This window comes from Erpetoichthys calabaricus, chromosome 1, assembly GCF_900747795.2.
Source record: "Erpetoichthys calabaricus chromosome 1, fErpCal1.3, whole genome shotgun sequence".
In the NCBI taxonomy this organism is placed as follows: domain Eukaryota; kingdom Metazoa; phylum Chordata; class Cladistia; order Polypteriformes; family Polypteridae; genus Erpetoichthys; species Erpetoichthys calabaricus.
Genome location: NC_041394.2, coordinates 130,208,850 through 130,225,938, shown reverse-complemented (window position 1 = coordinate 130,225,938; position 17,089 = coordinate 130,208,850). Strand labels below are relative to the sequence as shown.

The window sequence follows — 17,089 nt, the reverse complement described above, 5'->3', positions numbered from 1 at the left end:
AGTGCATATATCACACACGGACAAGGTACATTTTCCAGGATAGAATGCATCACTAAACCCACCTAATATAACAAGGCCTAGTATGGAGATGGGGTGATTGCTAATGGCAGGTTCAACTCTTGCCATTTACTTTTATAAACTTTACTTGTTGCAAAGCAGTAGATGTCAATCACCACTGTTCAAGCTAAGCAGGTTACTAATTAACACCTTAAATTTGCTTGTAGCCAAAATCAAAATCCCAAATCATTTTCTCACCGCTTCAAAAAAGGTGACAAGAACGGAAGTACACTTTCCTCCGTTAAGCCAAGTGAACAAAATTTGAGCGATTGTGGAGTCTGTATTTGCTTTAGCTTGTCAGAGTGGAAGTTTTTCTCTGGAAAGGAACCTCACTCTCTCCTGTAGCAGGTCTAACTAGATCAGGGGAAGAACTGTAGCCACAGTAAGACAGACAATGCCTTTTTTGTTTTATAAATAAATAGTTTTTTTTTGGCAGAAATACCTCATTATCATAGATAAAAATGGCAATGTCTTGCTGTCCTCTGATGCTCCTATGCAGTAAGACTGGTAGCGCCAGTTCACAAAGGAAGCACACACAGAGTGGAAGAGCATCTCTAATACTAATGGCATTTAATTTATTGGTCTCATTCAGCACATGCTTAGCTCACTGGGGAACATTTCTTAGCTCAAACAGACTTGACATGCTGCCCACTCAGAACCACTAAGACATGGTACTCAGAACTTAAAAAGCCATATCTGTATGTGTATATTATATATATATATATATATATATATAATATATATATATATATATATATATATATATATATATATATATATATATATATATATATACATATGTATATACACATACACATACAGTAGGTGTAAAGTCTACACACCCCTTCCAATATTGCAGATTTTGTGTAACAAAAAATGATAAATCAACTCTGAACTTATCCCTCCTTTACTGCAAAATTGCACAAAGAAAGTGAAAACAAATCAGAAACTGCTTACTGAAAAAATGTAAAAAAAAATCATACAAAAACCTGTTTGCATTCATGTGCACATCCATTAAAAATGAAGACATATTCGCAATCAACCAACCACAATAAGTCTCATCTCAAATAGTAGTATACATCTGACATCAATTAAAGTGGCCCTGATTGAGCTCAGGTCAAGTTTGGCTGTTTCTGTAGGATTATTCTGATATCCTCTTGGTTGCAAAAGCCATGGTCTGCAAAAAACGGAATCTCATCATTGAAAGGACAGGGGTACAAAAAAGTATCCAAAGCATTAAACATCCTGTAGAGCACAGTGAAGACAGTCGTCAACAAGTGTAGAAAATATAGCTCAATAGTGAATCTACCAAGATCAGGATGTTCCTCCAAGACTGAAGAGAAAACAAGGAGAAAACTGGTTCAGGGAGGCCAACAAGAGGCCTACAGCAATATTAATGCAGCTGCTGGATTTCCTGGAAAGTACTGGTTGTCCCCTACTTGTGACAACAATCAGTTGTATTCTTCATATGTCTGGATTGTGGGATATGGTAGCAAGACAAAAGCCTTTTCTCACAAAGAAAAACACCCAAGTCTGACTAATCTTTGAAAAAAGGTATACCCAGTCTCCCACAATCATGTGGAAAAACATATTATGGTGTGATGAGATCAAGGTTGAACTATATTGGCATAATTCTTAGAAGTATGTTTGACGCAAAAATAGCACAGCACATCATCAAAAGAACACCATACTCATAGTGGAGGCAGCATCATGCTTTGGGGCTGCTTAACTTCACCTGAAACTGGGTCTTTAGTCAAGATGGAATCATGAATAGCTCCAAGCATCAGTCCATTTTAGTGTAAAACCTTCAAGCATCTGCTAGGAAGCTGATGCTGAAAAGGAACTTCACCTTCTAGCATGACAATGACTCAAAGCATTCATCAAAATCAGCAAAGCAATGGCTTCATTAAAGGAGGATCAAATGTTCCAGAATGGCCCTGCCAGAGCCCAGACCTTAATCAAATTGAAAATCTGTTGGGTGACCTGAAAAGAGCTGTGCACAGGAGATGCAATTATAATTTGACAGATCAGGAATTTTTTTTTGCAAAGGAGGAGTGGGCAAAAATCGCCAAGTCCAGATATGCCAAACGTATAGACTCTTACCCAAAAAGACTAATTGCTGTAATAAAATCAAAATGTGCGCCAACTAAGTATTAATTCATGGGGTGTGCACACTGATGCAACCAGGTTTTTGTATAAACTTTTTTTTCATTTTTTCACTAAACAGTTTCTGATTTATTTTCACTTTGTTTGTATAGATTGCAATTTTGCAATTAAGACGGAATAATTTCTGACAGGATTTATCTTGGTTTCATTATTTTATTACACAAAATCTGTAATTTTGGCAATGGTGTGAAGACATTTTATATCCACTGTATATAAAACCTAATAATTGGGATTGATTGGCACCACCACATCTCCTGTCTAACTACTTTTAAGCATTTAAATCGATAGTGTTATATAGACTATAGCCAGTGTGTGGCCCACTTCTCTGACCTCAGATATCATAATCTTTTTCTCAAGAGCTAATATGAACCACTTAACTCTATCATTAACCCATCTTAATACAAAACGTTGTGATAATATTCTAAAAGCATTGACTTCAACCAAAACACTTCAGTAACAGGTCTGCAATGTTCCTCCAGAATGGTGCCAAGACAGTGGATTGTGTCTGTGCATAATGGCTTTAGAACGCCTGAATTTTTTGTTTAGTTTAATTTAACAAGTCTTGAAAGACCATGTACAAACTACTACATCCTGTTAAAAAAAAAAAAAAAGGTTTAGATAACCGTACCAACCATGGCCTCAGTAGATATGGAATTACACTCATGTTTTGTCTGAGCTTGTTCACTGGGTCATCTGAAGCTCCCATGCAGCACCAAGGAGACTTTACATGCCCGCGATGTGTCCTAATTCTTGGTCACAGGTGAACTCCAGATGCAATTAAAAGAAACACTGCAGAGCAGCAGAAGATAAAGGAGAACATAAAGAAGATGAACACAGCTACTGTGTGTGAAATAAGCAGGGTAGAGATCACCAGTATTGGGGACCAAGTCATTTGTGTTTCACAATTGAGCTCTAAGATTGCACTGTATATACTATATCATTTCAGATTCCTGATCTGTGTATTAAAGGCGAGCGTTGGTGCATGTGCAATACCTAGAAGCCCTCTTGTTTGATTTTTTTTTTGCTAGTATCACTCCCTAAAATATGTGAAAATCTGTCTTGCATAATCATAGCTCTGTACATCAAGGCCCCACAGGGAGGACAAGCTCCAATGCATACGCATAAAATGATAAAATAAACAAAAAAAAAAACCTTGCAGGCAGACGAAAGCAGACACCCATCTTCCCAGCTTCCTCCACACAGAGTCGCTATTGTAGCAGACCTTTTCACACGACACCCTAAACCAGCTGTCACCCATGGCGGTCAGCTCAAGGAGGACACTGCATTGGGATCCAATTGCCTTTCTCTGTGCTGCCTGAGAGACTTATTCAGTACAGTTTCATTAGAGAACACCTAATACCTGCAAAACCCTCCTGGGAGAGTGCAGTCTGGCTAATCTGATGGAAAGAAAAACAGAACAGCTACAGCTAGCATTTACGAGACCAAAAAAAGAAAGTAAAAAATAGGGCTGAAGAACAGTCTCTTTATAAATAAGCTATTTTTCTCACACAGAGCAACTCTGGTGATTTAGCAAAGCAGCCCTTGTTTAAACATTGATGTGGATCCCGCAAGAACTTGAAATTCAATGCCTGCTTGTGCTGTGGATAGGCAGTAATTGGGACACGTCAGTCTTTACAGATGCACTCATTTTTACAGCCATGCCTTATTATCATGTACATCTAGGGCCAAGAGTGGCTAGGGAGCTTGTGCCAATGGATCAGAATTTTGCCCTACTCAGTTTCAAGTCCACACTTAAATGGAATTCTTTTGTTTAGTACATCAGATTTGGAGGCTGATCACAAAACTCTTAAAATATCACTGGAACTCAAATTTTGCTGAAACAACTCATCATTGATTTCAACTGGAACTTTGGCCCAGAGTGGCACCAATTTATTATATAAATATTTTGGCGATCTTGTCAGTCCTTGTTGTCTATAAGAAGCAGATATTCAGTCTCACTTGAACAGATATAAAGCATTGCCAAAATTCAAAGTATGTCAGGGGCTGACTACACCATATATAACGTAGGTCCTATCTGCCTGTGCTTGTCATCGGTCCACTTCAGTCTGTTTGTTTTGTTTTCACAAGTAAAACATACATTTATAACTTTTACTTTTAACTTTACACTTAAAGTAAAAAAAAATTTGAATTCATCCATTGTAAACATTTCACAGTTCAAGGTTGTAGTTGCTGCAGCCTATTCCAGTATTACTGGGAAGAAGGTTAGGAGCACCCATGGACAGAATGAAGGTAATGAAGTAAATACTACTGAAAAAATTGACCAGGACAGACAACAAACCAAGACTACTGTCCTAACAGATTCCAAACAAAATAAACCCCCTGGTGCTTACCATCATTAGGAAAAGGGGAGTTGAACCTGTCTCATTTAGGCCAACTCCATCTGTCACTAATGATGGGACTTTTCCACTGAAACCCACCTTAAACCTGACCTTAATCCCTAAAAATTACTTTGGCCTCCTAAGAAGTGCACTAGCCTTAAAAATATCACAGCTTTCTTTTAACAGTACAAAAATTCTGTATATTGTTTATGTGCATACTTTCTTTATTTGTATTTAGAAACATCTTAGTCTAATTTTATCTTCATCAGTTTATTTATGTAACCAAGTTAAAGTCTTCAGTGAATAAGTAAGCAATGGCAAAATTAAGGTCTTTCATCTTAATATTACAGATTTCATTAAGACAATGTTTAGATTTTGATGGTTTTACAAGAAAATAATTTGCAGGTTTCTTTATATTATACTATGTGTAGCGACTGGGTGTTCTGTGAAATGTGCAACATAAAATAACTATTGAGATATACATTACAGCTAACATGCCTAACATGTGGCTTGTATTGCAGACAAATATATACACATTGTATTTTCTATTTTCAGCATTGCTTCATCTATAATCTCTGAACAGGGATTATGAGATATGTAAAGCACCTGGAAAGTCAAGGGGGAATGCAGCCCATAATGATAAGTAGCATCTGGCAGGAGTTAGGCTTAGGATGGCATTTCTCTCTAGTAAAACAACACATATGCAGGCTCTCTGTTTCTTTTATTGAAAGAAACAAAACAGCATAGGTTAACAGACATGAAACATCTATCTTACGGTTTGCATGATGTTGTCAGCAGTATATACAAAGAACTATCATGAAGGACACTTCACTCCAGGTTTCATGCCTGAAAATGTGGAAATACATTAAAGTACCAAATGGCGAAGAATGTAGTCTAACAGAGTTTAACTAAGCCTGATGATTGGAAAACTCGGAGTGCAGCATTATTAACATTACAGAACAGACTCACTAAAGTGATGCATTAACAGTGAAGCATCAACTCATAAAATAGTAGGACTCTTCCTGATATACTAACCCATAATTTCAAATTCGCTATAGCTCACAGGCCTACATCCCCAAAGGACAAGTGATTTCTTGTTGAGAAGCTCTATCCAGTTCAATATGTAAATGCCTATCACCTACCATATCTCATCCATTCAACGACTCTGGAGGTAGTTGAAGTTAATTCTAGCAAAGACAGAGACAAAGAAAGGAAGTGTCTTAGTGATTGTTTCTTACACTGAAAGCAGGAAGTGATCTGAGTGATGGCACATTTGGAGAGATAACTAATAATAAACAAAAAGGGGCATGTACTGAACTTGTAATTGATATCAAAAAAGAAATGTCAAACAAAGAGACTGCCTGTCCCAACTGCTGTTCAACTGGGTGTGTTATAAAAAGACATAAGGAAAGTTACAGAAACAGAATCTGAAAGAAAGATGTTAGGTAGAAAGAGCATATTATGATATTAAAGCCTATTCAGATAATTTAGTACTTACAGGTCAAAGCAATCAAGACCTGAGAGACCTGACAAGGGTTTTAATAAAGGAGGCCAAAACAATTGGGTCTACAGATCAATATTGATAAAATACCTCTATGTAAGAAGATGAGAAAATTCATGGTTATCTTACAATAGAGGGAGCTTCTTTTAGCAGAAAATTATAAATAAGGGCTTGGAACAGAAATACAGTAGGTCAAAATCTGCTTTGGAAAAAATGATAGTAAATATTGCTGTCAATAAAAAAACAAAACAAGGGTAACACTAAACTAAAAAGATGGAGAGCATACCCATGGTTTTGCAAAAAAGTGTCTTAAGACAGATTTTTGGGCCAGTGAAAGAAAATGGTGAAGAATAAAAAACAGAGATTTATAAGAACTTTGATATTGATGCTCTACCATCAAAGGAAGATGAGGAAAATGGTATGGCCATATAATAAGGACAGATCAAGACCTAATAAAAGAGAAAACAGTTTATGTGGAAGAAATCTAATGAGATGGCGTGACTCAAATAAATAGGATGCAAAAGAGGTGGAAAAAGATGCACAGTAGATACCTGGAGAGGCAGAGGTACACTGGAGGGGGCTGGTGAGCAAAACAATGGACCAGCTTTGTTGTGTGACACTGCCTCAGTAATTTTGCATGTATTAGCGCAGTAGCTTCTCGATACATGAAAAATGGGAATAAAACAGGACATTATGGGATTAGCATGTATGAGGCAAATATCCTCCCTCTTCTTTTATGGTCACTGCTGAAAATCTGCCATCTATACACACATTTTCCAACCCCTGCAGAGAATGCAGAAAAGTGAACATCCCTCTAGTCATTTCCAATATCAGATTTAGTTACTGAAAACTGAAACCATCTCTTCTGCCTCATTTTTCTGACCTACCACTGGTAAATCTTAATTTACTGAATTCTTTAATCAGAAGCGAACCAATGACAACTTTCAAATTTTGCAAAACACATGATATCACTTGGTATGGGAGCTAATATTATGGATAACAGTGAGCGACAAGGACTCAGCATAACATTATCATATACAGAGTGCAGGACAGCTGATCTTGAGGGCACATTCAAGACTGATGATTACATCTGAGGATGGAATGTAAGGCATTGTAAAAACAAATGCATGCACATACAAAAAACCTGATGTAATCAAGGTAAAGACTAAGACAAGCATAATAAGCTGGGGGAAAAATACCAGACAAGCACAGTATGCGATGAGACAGCTGCTACATAATGGAAAATAAAATTGGCTTTCAGGACTCCAAGGTTCAATTACAGATCAAGGCCAACAGCCCACCCGACAACCCACCCCCCCACCAACTCTGCCATACTGGTAATAAATATAATGTCAAAAGTTAACGAAACACACCTGTAGACAGATCCCAGCATGCAATATACCTGCAGAGAAGTCAGAGCGTGCCTCACAAATCATAATGTGAAGCCAATTTTTTCAAAGGTCAAATATGTAATGGATCCATAAATATTTATTATAGTCTCAAGCCTGTCTCACTTAAGAAAACTGAGAAAAACAAAAAAGTGGTAATAAAGAAAATATTCTCCTGGCCACATTGTGCACCCAGGGTCATAAAAACAGTAACAATTATCAACTATCCCATATGAATGGTCCATTTAGGAAATGACCACCTCAATATAAAAGGTGGGCTGAGGGTGTGGGAATAATCACCAGATCAGCATTAAAAACTGCATATTTAAACAAAATAGTGGGCCTTACATTTTAGTGATGGTACTAGACACTGATGGCATTTAATGAATACCTGTACAGTAAACATCAAACGTGATTGAAAGTCACTTTGATTTTTATTTATGTAATATGAAATTAAAATTCAACTTCATAAAACAGCTGCTATACAAAGAAAAAAGATGAATGAATGTTAGAATAAATAAAACAGGTGAATAAAAAACAAAAACCCAGGATGAGGTTTACTGAAGTGAGAGACAGGGCTTGTTGTCTTCTGGCAGATGCCTTTAATTTCACTCAGGCTTCAAAGAGCTATCCATTCCTTTCTGCCCTTTACCTGTGTGCTATTCCCAATGCTGTGACTAGTGACTGCAGTCACCTGAGCTATTATAATTGACTGCTAGTAATGCCTCATCACCTGTAGTGATTTCCCACATCTTGAAGTTGATGGCCATTGCTGGGACTGGAAGTTGCCATCATCTATAATGTCAAGGGTGAGCTCAGGGAGTTCAAACTGAGCCTTGGCTCCATGGTGCCAATATGCCTAATGAACCTTTACCTCTACATTCATGAAGCTATTAACTCACACTGCTAAAAGTCACGTGTGCACCAATGTACCTATCATTAGCAGCTGCCACCAAACTGTCCTGCAACTGCAAGCTACCAGATTTGCTTATGTGCCTTTTAAATTCATGCCTATCCTTTTCAGTTTGATTACCAGAAAGATGCTGATGGGTTTTTTAATATTTGATAAATTCATCACCATTTTGACTTTGCTATGATTAGATACTGCATAAGACAAGCCACTATGATCGCAAAGAAGGGATATCAATTGGAAAGATACACATTTATTTAAAATTAGATTTCAGACCTTCCTATATACAGGGTTGTGATCAAATATTGCTCGACATCCCAAAGCTATACTGAAATGGTGCTATATGAGAGCTTTAATCCACATTAACAAAGCATGAGTCCTCAGACCAGTAAGATTCCATTGACCCATACAATATGAGACAGATTATGTAAATCTGCGTCTTCCTCACATAATGTCTAAGAAACACAATTTTTTTTTGGCTTCTACAGAAACTTTGTCAATGTTGACCCAGTTGTGGTAGATGGCCAGACAGGGCCAACCTAAGCTGAATGATGAGCTGGTGTGCCATGTAGCTGAACTCTCCTCCTGAAAGTATATACGATTAAAAGTCTGGCAGTAAAAAAAAAATAAAACCTCTCAACATTTTTGTTCACCAAAGTGGTCAAATGTTGAAAATCACAGTATGCAAATATACAGGTGCTGGTCATAAAATTAGAATACAGTATCATGACAAAGTTGATTTATTTCAGTAATTCCATTCAAAAAGTGAAACTTGTATATTAGATTCATTCATTACACACAGACTGATGTATTTCAAATGTTTATTTCTTTTAATGTTGATGATTAGAACTGACAACTAATGAAAGTCCCAAATTCAGTATCTCGGAAAATTAGAATATTGTGAAAAGGTTCAATATTGAAGACACCTGGTGCCACACTCTAATCACCTAATTAACTCAAAACACCTGCAAAAGCCTTTAAATGGTCTCTCAGTCCAGTTCTGTAGGCTACACAATCATGGGGAAGACTGCTGACTTGACAGTTGTCCAAAAGACGACCATTGACACCTTGCACAAGGAGGGCAAGACACATAATGTCATTGCTAAAGAGGCTGGCTGTTCACAGAGCTCTGTGTCCAGGCACATTAATAGAGAGGCGAAGGGAAGGACAAGATGTGGTAGAAAAAAGTGTACAAGCAATAGGGATAACCGCACCCTGGAGAGGATTGTGAAACAAAACCCATTCAAAAATGTGGGGGAGATTCACAAAGAGTGGACTGCAGCTGAAGTCTATGCTTCAAGAACCACCACGCATAGACGTATGCAAGACATGGGTTTCAGCTGTCACATTCCTTGTGTCAAGCCACTCTTGAACAAGAGACAGCGTCAGAAGCGTCTTGCCTGGGCTAAAGACAAAAAGGACTGGACTGCTGCTGAGTGGTCCAAAGTTATGTTCTCTGATGAAAGTAAATTTTGCATTTCCTTTGGAAATCAAGGTCCCAGAGTCTGGAGGAAGAGAGAAGAGGCACAGAATCCACGTTGCGTGAGGTCCAGTGTAAAGTTTCCGCAGTCAGTGATGGTTTGGGGTGCCATGTCATCTGCTGGTGTTGGTCCATTGTGTTTTCTGAGGTCCAAGGTCAACACAGCCATCTACCAGGAAGTTTTAGAGCACTTCATGCTTCCTGCTGCTGACGAACTTTATGGAGATGTAGATTTCATTTTCCAACAGGACCTGGCACCTGCACACAGTGTCAAAGCTACCAGTACCTGGTTTAAGGACCATGGTATCCCTGTTCTTGAAACTCGCCTGACCTTAACCCCATAGAAAATCTATGGGATATTGTGAAGAGGAAGATGCAATACGCCAGACCCAACAATTCAGAAGAGCTGAAGGCCACTATCAGAGCAACATGGGCTCTCATAACACCTGAGCAGTGTCACAGACTGATCGACTCCATGCCACGCTGCACTGCTGCAGTAATCCAGGCCAAAGGAGCCCCAACTAAATATTGAGTGCTGTACATACTCATACTCTTCATGTTCATACCTTTCAGTTGGCCAACATTTCTAAAAATCCTTTTTTTGCATTGGTCTTAATTGATATTCTAATTTTCCGAGATACTGAATTTGGGACTTTCATTAGTTGTTAGTTATAATCATCAACATTAAAAGAAATTAACATTTGAAATACATCAGTCTGTGTGTAATGAATGAATCTAATATACAAGTTTCACTTTTTGAATGGAATTACTGAAATAAATCAACTTTGTTATGATATTCTAATTTTATGACCAGCACCTGTAAACTATGCTGTCCTGAATGCATGCACAGAGGATCAACCTATGTTGAGATGGCAGTTTAAAGTGAGCACTTGGAGATTGTGTTTCCTTGTCTTAAAGCCGTCTCTGTATCTCTTTAGCTTATTTGACTAAACTTTTGTGTACTATCCTTAGTTTCCCACATTACTGGCAATGCATTTAAGAAAGAATGCTTTATGCTGTAAAGAATTTAAGCATTTATTAAAGGAAAAAAAATAGTTTGAAATGCCAAGGCTGCTTTTTGTTTGATTAATTTAGTTTCTCTGCATAGTTTTTGCTTAAAACTAATTGAGTCTGGAATGTTCTCCCACTTAAATATGTCTGTCGTTGCTTAAATTCAGCATGCATGAACCCAAAATGCCTCTTTCTGATTTTTAAATTTGAGATACCAGCCTTTCTCATCCACCGAAGCATTTCCAAGAAAACATTCCTAAACCATTTTGAACATAAAGGTTACAACTGCAGCACTCTCCTCTCTCTCACAGAGGACAGTGATCGTCATCCCATCACTTAGTAATAAATATATGCAAAACATACCTGAGCTGGTGAGGACAGGGACACACGTGGACTGATCGTCTTCTCTACAGGGGACCAGGAATCAGTGTGGGCACTGCAACAAAAACAGCAAAAGCTTTATGACTTTGTATCACAAATCAAGTAATATGGAATGTAAACCCAACATGTTATGGAACATATTATATTTCTTAAAAAAATCATATGGTTCAAATTAGATACATATTTTCTTTTTTATTTTAACTTATATGGCAAGCCTGGTCTTACTACTTCTTATTACTAAAAATGTGGATTTAAGAGCAGGCCATAGACAAAGTCTTTGCAGGGTACAGTACAGATTTACACATGAGTAAGCTTGTGTGGACGTGTCTGCACATTCCCCTACTATCCAAACATGTGCCCTCAGGTCAGATGTCAGTTCCAAAATGACCTGGAGTGTACCTGGTGAAGGATAGGAACACAATCTAAAATTTAACTTAACTGCATTTACCAGCATGGGCACTGATTCAAGGTAAATGAATAAACAGATTTCAAATTTGCTTTGATCTTGTTTAGAAGGGTGTTTGCTCATGATGATGTTTTACGTAGCTCGGAGGAAATATTCACCGCTATTACTGCTTTTTGTTGATACTAACAGCATATTCAGCTCTTGTGTTTGGAGCAAAAAGCATCTCACTTAAATTCTTCCTGCAATGTAATATCATTAAACGCCCACTAAACCACAAAAACATGTGGAATTTGTCTTTCCTGGCACCTTAAACCTGATGCACTGAACTCTGTTTCTGTTGAGCATTAGAAGCACTGCTGAAGTGTGTAATCCATTATTTCATGAAATTCCTAGTTATTACACAGGATAGTGAAAAAGAACCTGCCCAAGTTTAAAACGGGGAGCATTTTTATCAATTAAAAAGCAGAATGTTTCACTGATTCTGCTTATTAATTATGTTATCTCATGAAACACCTATCTGTTATATAACCTAACGTGCCTCTTGGTTTGAATGGCTAAAAGCAAGAACATGATGAAAGAAGATGATAAAGAAGGGTGACCCAGGTGGAAATAGGTAGTGCTTTCTCAGAGAACTCTATTACAAACAACTTAGAAGATGCTAAATATATCAGACATTCTTTACAGAAATAGAAAAAAAGAGAGGGACAGTAGAGAGCTGAAATAAATATGGAAGATCTTCAGGCTGACAGAGCACAGCACACAGTATTAAAATGGTTGAGCAGGGACTGCATTACCTTTGTTATAAGGGCAGGCAGCAGGGTGGCTACTTTGAACATAGTACCATCTAAAGTGACGAATGGATCAGGCATGTTTGGACAGCAGGAGCTACTAAAAATACCCATAGCCTTGTAACATTGTTGAAAATGCATGGCCAGCTATGTTCTCATAAGGAAATTCGTACAAAAATGACAACACAATTTTAGTGTTGCAGGCAGGATTTTTCTGCCTTGCCTTGTAGTAGAACAAAACTTTCAGAAAGCAGGAGAAAGTGACATCATAAAAAAGGGCATACAACCAGTCCCTTACAGCTCTCTACCCAAGGATCAAAGAAAGTATGAGTCTGAAATGGAGAAAGGCAGTGTGTGGGGGGGGGCTGGGGAATAGGTGAGGAATGAAGTGCTTTGTGTTGCTTTGGTGGGCAAGTGGAAGATCAACCCTACTTGACAGACAGAAATCAACACCTTATAAAAGTTAAGGTCATGTCAGCTGTGTGTTTGTTATTTTGTCTAGTTACCTTTATTTCCCCTTCCCATGGGCTCACCACCTGTAGGAGGGGCCAAGGTGGTTGGGTGCAGTATGAATTGGGTGGTGTCCGAAGGTGGGGACCTTGGCGGTCCGATCCTCGGCTACAGAAGCTGGCTCTTGGGACGTGGAATGTCACCTCTCTGAAGGGGAAGGAGCCTGAGCTAGTGTGCGAGGTCGAGAAGTTCCGGCTAGATATAGTCGGGCTCACCTCGATGCACAGCGTGGACTCTGGAACCAATCTCCTTGAGAGGGGCAGGACTCTCTACCACTCTGGAGTTGCACCTGGTGAGAGGCGCCGAGCAGGTGTGGGCATACTTATTGCCCCCAGACTTGGAGCCTGTTCATTGGGGTTCACCCCAGTAGACGAGAGGGTAGCCTCCTTCTGCCTTTGGGTGGGGGGACGGGTCCTAACTGTTGTTTGCGCGTATGCGCTGAACAGCAGTCTGGAGTGCCCACCCTTTTTGGAGTCCCTGGAGGGGGTGCTAAAGGGCACACCTTCTGGGGACTCCCTCATTCTTCTGGGAGACTGCAATGCTCACGTGGGCAATGACAGTGAGACCTGGAAGGACGTGATTGGGAGGAATGGCCCCCCCAATCTGAACCTGAGTGGTGTTTTGTTATTGGACTTCTGTGCTCGTCACGGATTGTCCATAACAAACACCATGTTCAAGCACATGGGTGTCAATATGTGCACTTGGCACCAGGACACCCTAGGCCTCAGTTCGATGATCAACTTCATGGTCGTGTCGTCGGACTTGCGGCCACATGTCTTGGACACTCGGGTGAAGAGAGGGGCGGAGCTGTCAACTGATCACCACCTGGTGGTGAGTTGGCTTCAATGGTGGGGGAGGATGCCAGTCAGGCCTGGTAGGCCCAAACGTTTCGCTAGAGTCTGCTGGAAACATCTGGCAGAGCCCCCTGTCAGAAGTAGCTTCAACTCCCACCTCCAGCAGAACTTTGGCCACGTCCCGAGGGAGGTGGGGGACATTGAGTCCGAATGGGCCATGTTCCATTCCTCTATTGTTGAGGTGGCTGACCGGAGCTGTGGCCGTAAGGTGGTTGGTGCCTGTTGTGGCGGCAATCCCTGAACCCGTTGGTGGACACCGGCGGTGAGGGATGCCGTCAAGCTGAAGAAGGAGTCCTACAGGACCTTTTTGTCCTGTGGGACTCCGGAGGCAGCTAATAGGTACCGGCAGGCCAAGCAGATGCGGCTTTTGTGGTTGCTGAGGCAAAAACTCAGGTGTGGGAGGAGTTTGGGGAGGCCATGGAGAACGACTTCCGGACGGCTTTGAGGAGATTCTGGTCCACCATCCGGCGTCTCAGGAGGGGGAAGCAGTGCAGTGTCAATACTGTATATAGTGGGAATGGTACACTGCTGACCTCAACTCGGGACGTTGTGGGTCGGTTGGAGGAGTACTTCGAAGACCTCCTCAATCCCACTAACATGCCTTCCAATGAGGAAGCACAGCCTGGGGACTCGGAGGTGGGCTCTCCCATCTCTGGGACTGAGGTCACCGAAGTGGTTAAAAAACTCCTTGGCGGCAGGGCCCCGGGGGTGGATGAGATACGCCCGGAGTTCCTCAAGGCTCTGGATGTTGTAGGACTGTCCTGGTTGACATGCCTCTGCAACATCGCATGGACATCAGGGACAGTGCCTCTGGATTGGCATACCGAGGTGGTGGTCCCCTCTTTAAGAAAGAGGACCGGAGGGTGTGTTCCAACTACAGAGGGATCACACTCCTCAGCATCCCTGGAAAAGTCTATTCAGGGATCCTGGAGAGAAGGGTCCATCGGATAGTCGAACCTTGGATTCAGGAGGAACAGTGTGGTTTTCGTCCTAGTCGCGGAACAATGGACCAGCTCTACACCCTTGGCAGGGTCCTGGACGGTGCATGGGAGTTTGCCCAACCAGTCTACATGTGTTTTGTGGGCTTGGAAAAGGCATTCGACCGTGTCCCTCGGGGAATCCTGTGGGGGGTGCTCGGGGAGTATGGGGTACCGGACTCCCTGATAAGGGTTGTTCGGTCCCTGTACAACCGGTGTCAGAGCTTGGTCTGCATTGCCGGCAGTAAGTCAAACCTGTTTCCAATGAGAGTTGGACTCCACCAGGGCTGCCCTTTGTCACCGATTCTGTTCATAACTTTTATGGATAGAATTTCTAGGCGCAGCCAGGGTGTTGAGGGGGTCCGGTTTGGTGGGCTCAGGATTGGATCACTGCTTTTTGCAGATGATGTTGTCCTGTTTGCTTCATCAGGCAGTGATCTTCAGCTCTCTCTGGATCGGTTCACAGCCAAGTGTGAAGCGGCTGGGATGGAAATCAGCACCTCCAAATCCGAGACCATGGTCCTCAGCCGGAAAAGGGTGGAGTGCCCTCTCAGGGTTGGGAGCGAGATCCTGCCCCAAGCGGAGGAGTTCAAGTATCTCGGGGTCTTGTTCACAAGTGAGGGAAGAATGGAGCGGGAGATGGACAGGCGGATCAGTGCAGCATCCGCAGTGATGCGGACTCTGCATAGGTCTGTCGTGGTGAAAAAGGAGCTGAGCCGTAAGGCAAAGCTCTTGATTTACCAGTAAATCTACGTTCCTACCCTCACCTATGGTCATTGAACTGTGGGTAGTGACCGAGAATGAGATCGCGAATACAAGCGGCTGAAATGAGTTTCCTCCGCAGGGTGTCTGGGCTTTCCCTTAAAGATAGGGTGAGAAGCTCAGTCATCCGGGTCAGATGAGGTGGCTCGGGCATGGGATCAGGATGTCTCTTGGCTGGCCTGGAAATGCCTCAGGATTCCCCCAGAAGAGCTAGTAGAAGTGGCCGGGGAGAGGGAAGTCTGGGCATCTCTGCTCAAGCTGCTGCCCCCACGACCCGATCTCGGATAAGCGGAAGAGGATGGATGGATGGATACCTTTATTTCTTCCTTCCTAAAGACAATGTACTAGATTACATGGGTCCTATAATGTATTGAGGGATCTCTTACACTGTTTGTCCTTCTACGATTTAAATCAAATTACTATTTTTGTATGTTATAACCCTTTTAGCATTATTGTAGCACCCTGCTATATAGAATTAATACCCTTTTCTTTTTTTAAAACTTTTGTTACTTTGTCAACCACAGTTGTTCTGAACATTACAAATTAAGGTATGATTTGTGTGAGTGGGAGGCAAATCTGAGACTACACAGAAGCAGTGTGGCTTAGGAGAAAAACTTTTACGTTGTTCTATACTTGTTCTTCAAAACCCCGCTACCTAACTGCATTCTCTGTCTGGAGAAACTAAAAGAAAGTGAGAGCTAACTGGAAGTGCAATACAGGCAGTCCCCGGGTTACGTACGAGATAGGGACTGTAAGTTTGTTCTTAAGTTGAATTTGTATGTAAGTGAGAACAGGTACATTATTTTAATAAATGCTATTGTTGACCGATTGTAACCAAGTGCTCTGCCAATGAATGATGGAGTTTCACCTCTCTCTGAACTTTTTATTATTTCTACTTTACTTTCCATGGTGATTATGATGGTGTTTTTCTCTTCTTTACTATATCACCAGCACATGCATCGGATTTGTGTTTCAGAGACATTGTTAAAGGGTGAAGACAAAAGGTTAAGATGAGCTCTTCTGCACAGCACTGTACACGCTATCACAGCAGGAAGGCACCCCTCGTCAGCACATCTGGTGTACTGACGAGAGACAACTTCCTGCTATGTACGTTACAGTACAAGCAGGCTAGCTATTCAGAATGAATGGGGGCGGCGAGGGGCGATTCACCATTCGCTCACCCCGCACAGTCACCTCCACTTGCATACAGTATGCTGCCTGCAGCGTCTGCCCACCGAGAACGAACAGGGTGCAGCCAAAGGCGGGTAGTGAATCGCTCACCACCGCCCCATTCAACAGGCAGCCACCCAAGGCACACTACAATGCTGCCACCCGAGGCACACTACAATGCTGCCGCCCGCTGCCCCATTCACCCTCAATGGCCTCTGTTCAGCCACAACCGGGTCACCGCTTGCAGCATCACCAGCTGCCCACTGAGAACGAACGGGGCAGCCGTTTGAGGGACACTGCAAGGCTGTGTGGTGGGCGGGCAGTGAAACACCCCCCTCCGCCCAGTCAAGAGCAGTAGCTGCGGCGGAGCGGTGGGCGGGCAGTGAACC

At 41.5% G+C, this 17,089-nt stretch overlaps 1 protein-coding gene across 2 annotated transcripts in view; it reads right to left on the bottom strand.

The window, feature by feature from the left end:
• The window catches only part of pdlim2 (PDZ and LIM domain 2 (mystique)), a 187,531-nt gene that overhangs the window by 72,405 nt on the left and 98,037 nt on the right, over positions 1-17,089 (bottom strand). For both annotated transcript variants that reach the window (XM_028806199.2, XM_028806208.2), the window contains exon 6: positions 11,216-11,288. In XM_028806199.2, coding sequence (XP_028662032.1) covers positions 11,216-11,288 — 73 coding nt within the window. The remainder of the gene's footprint in view (positions 1-11,215; positions 11,289-17,089) is intronic.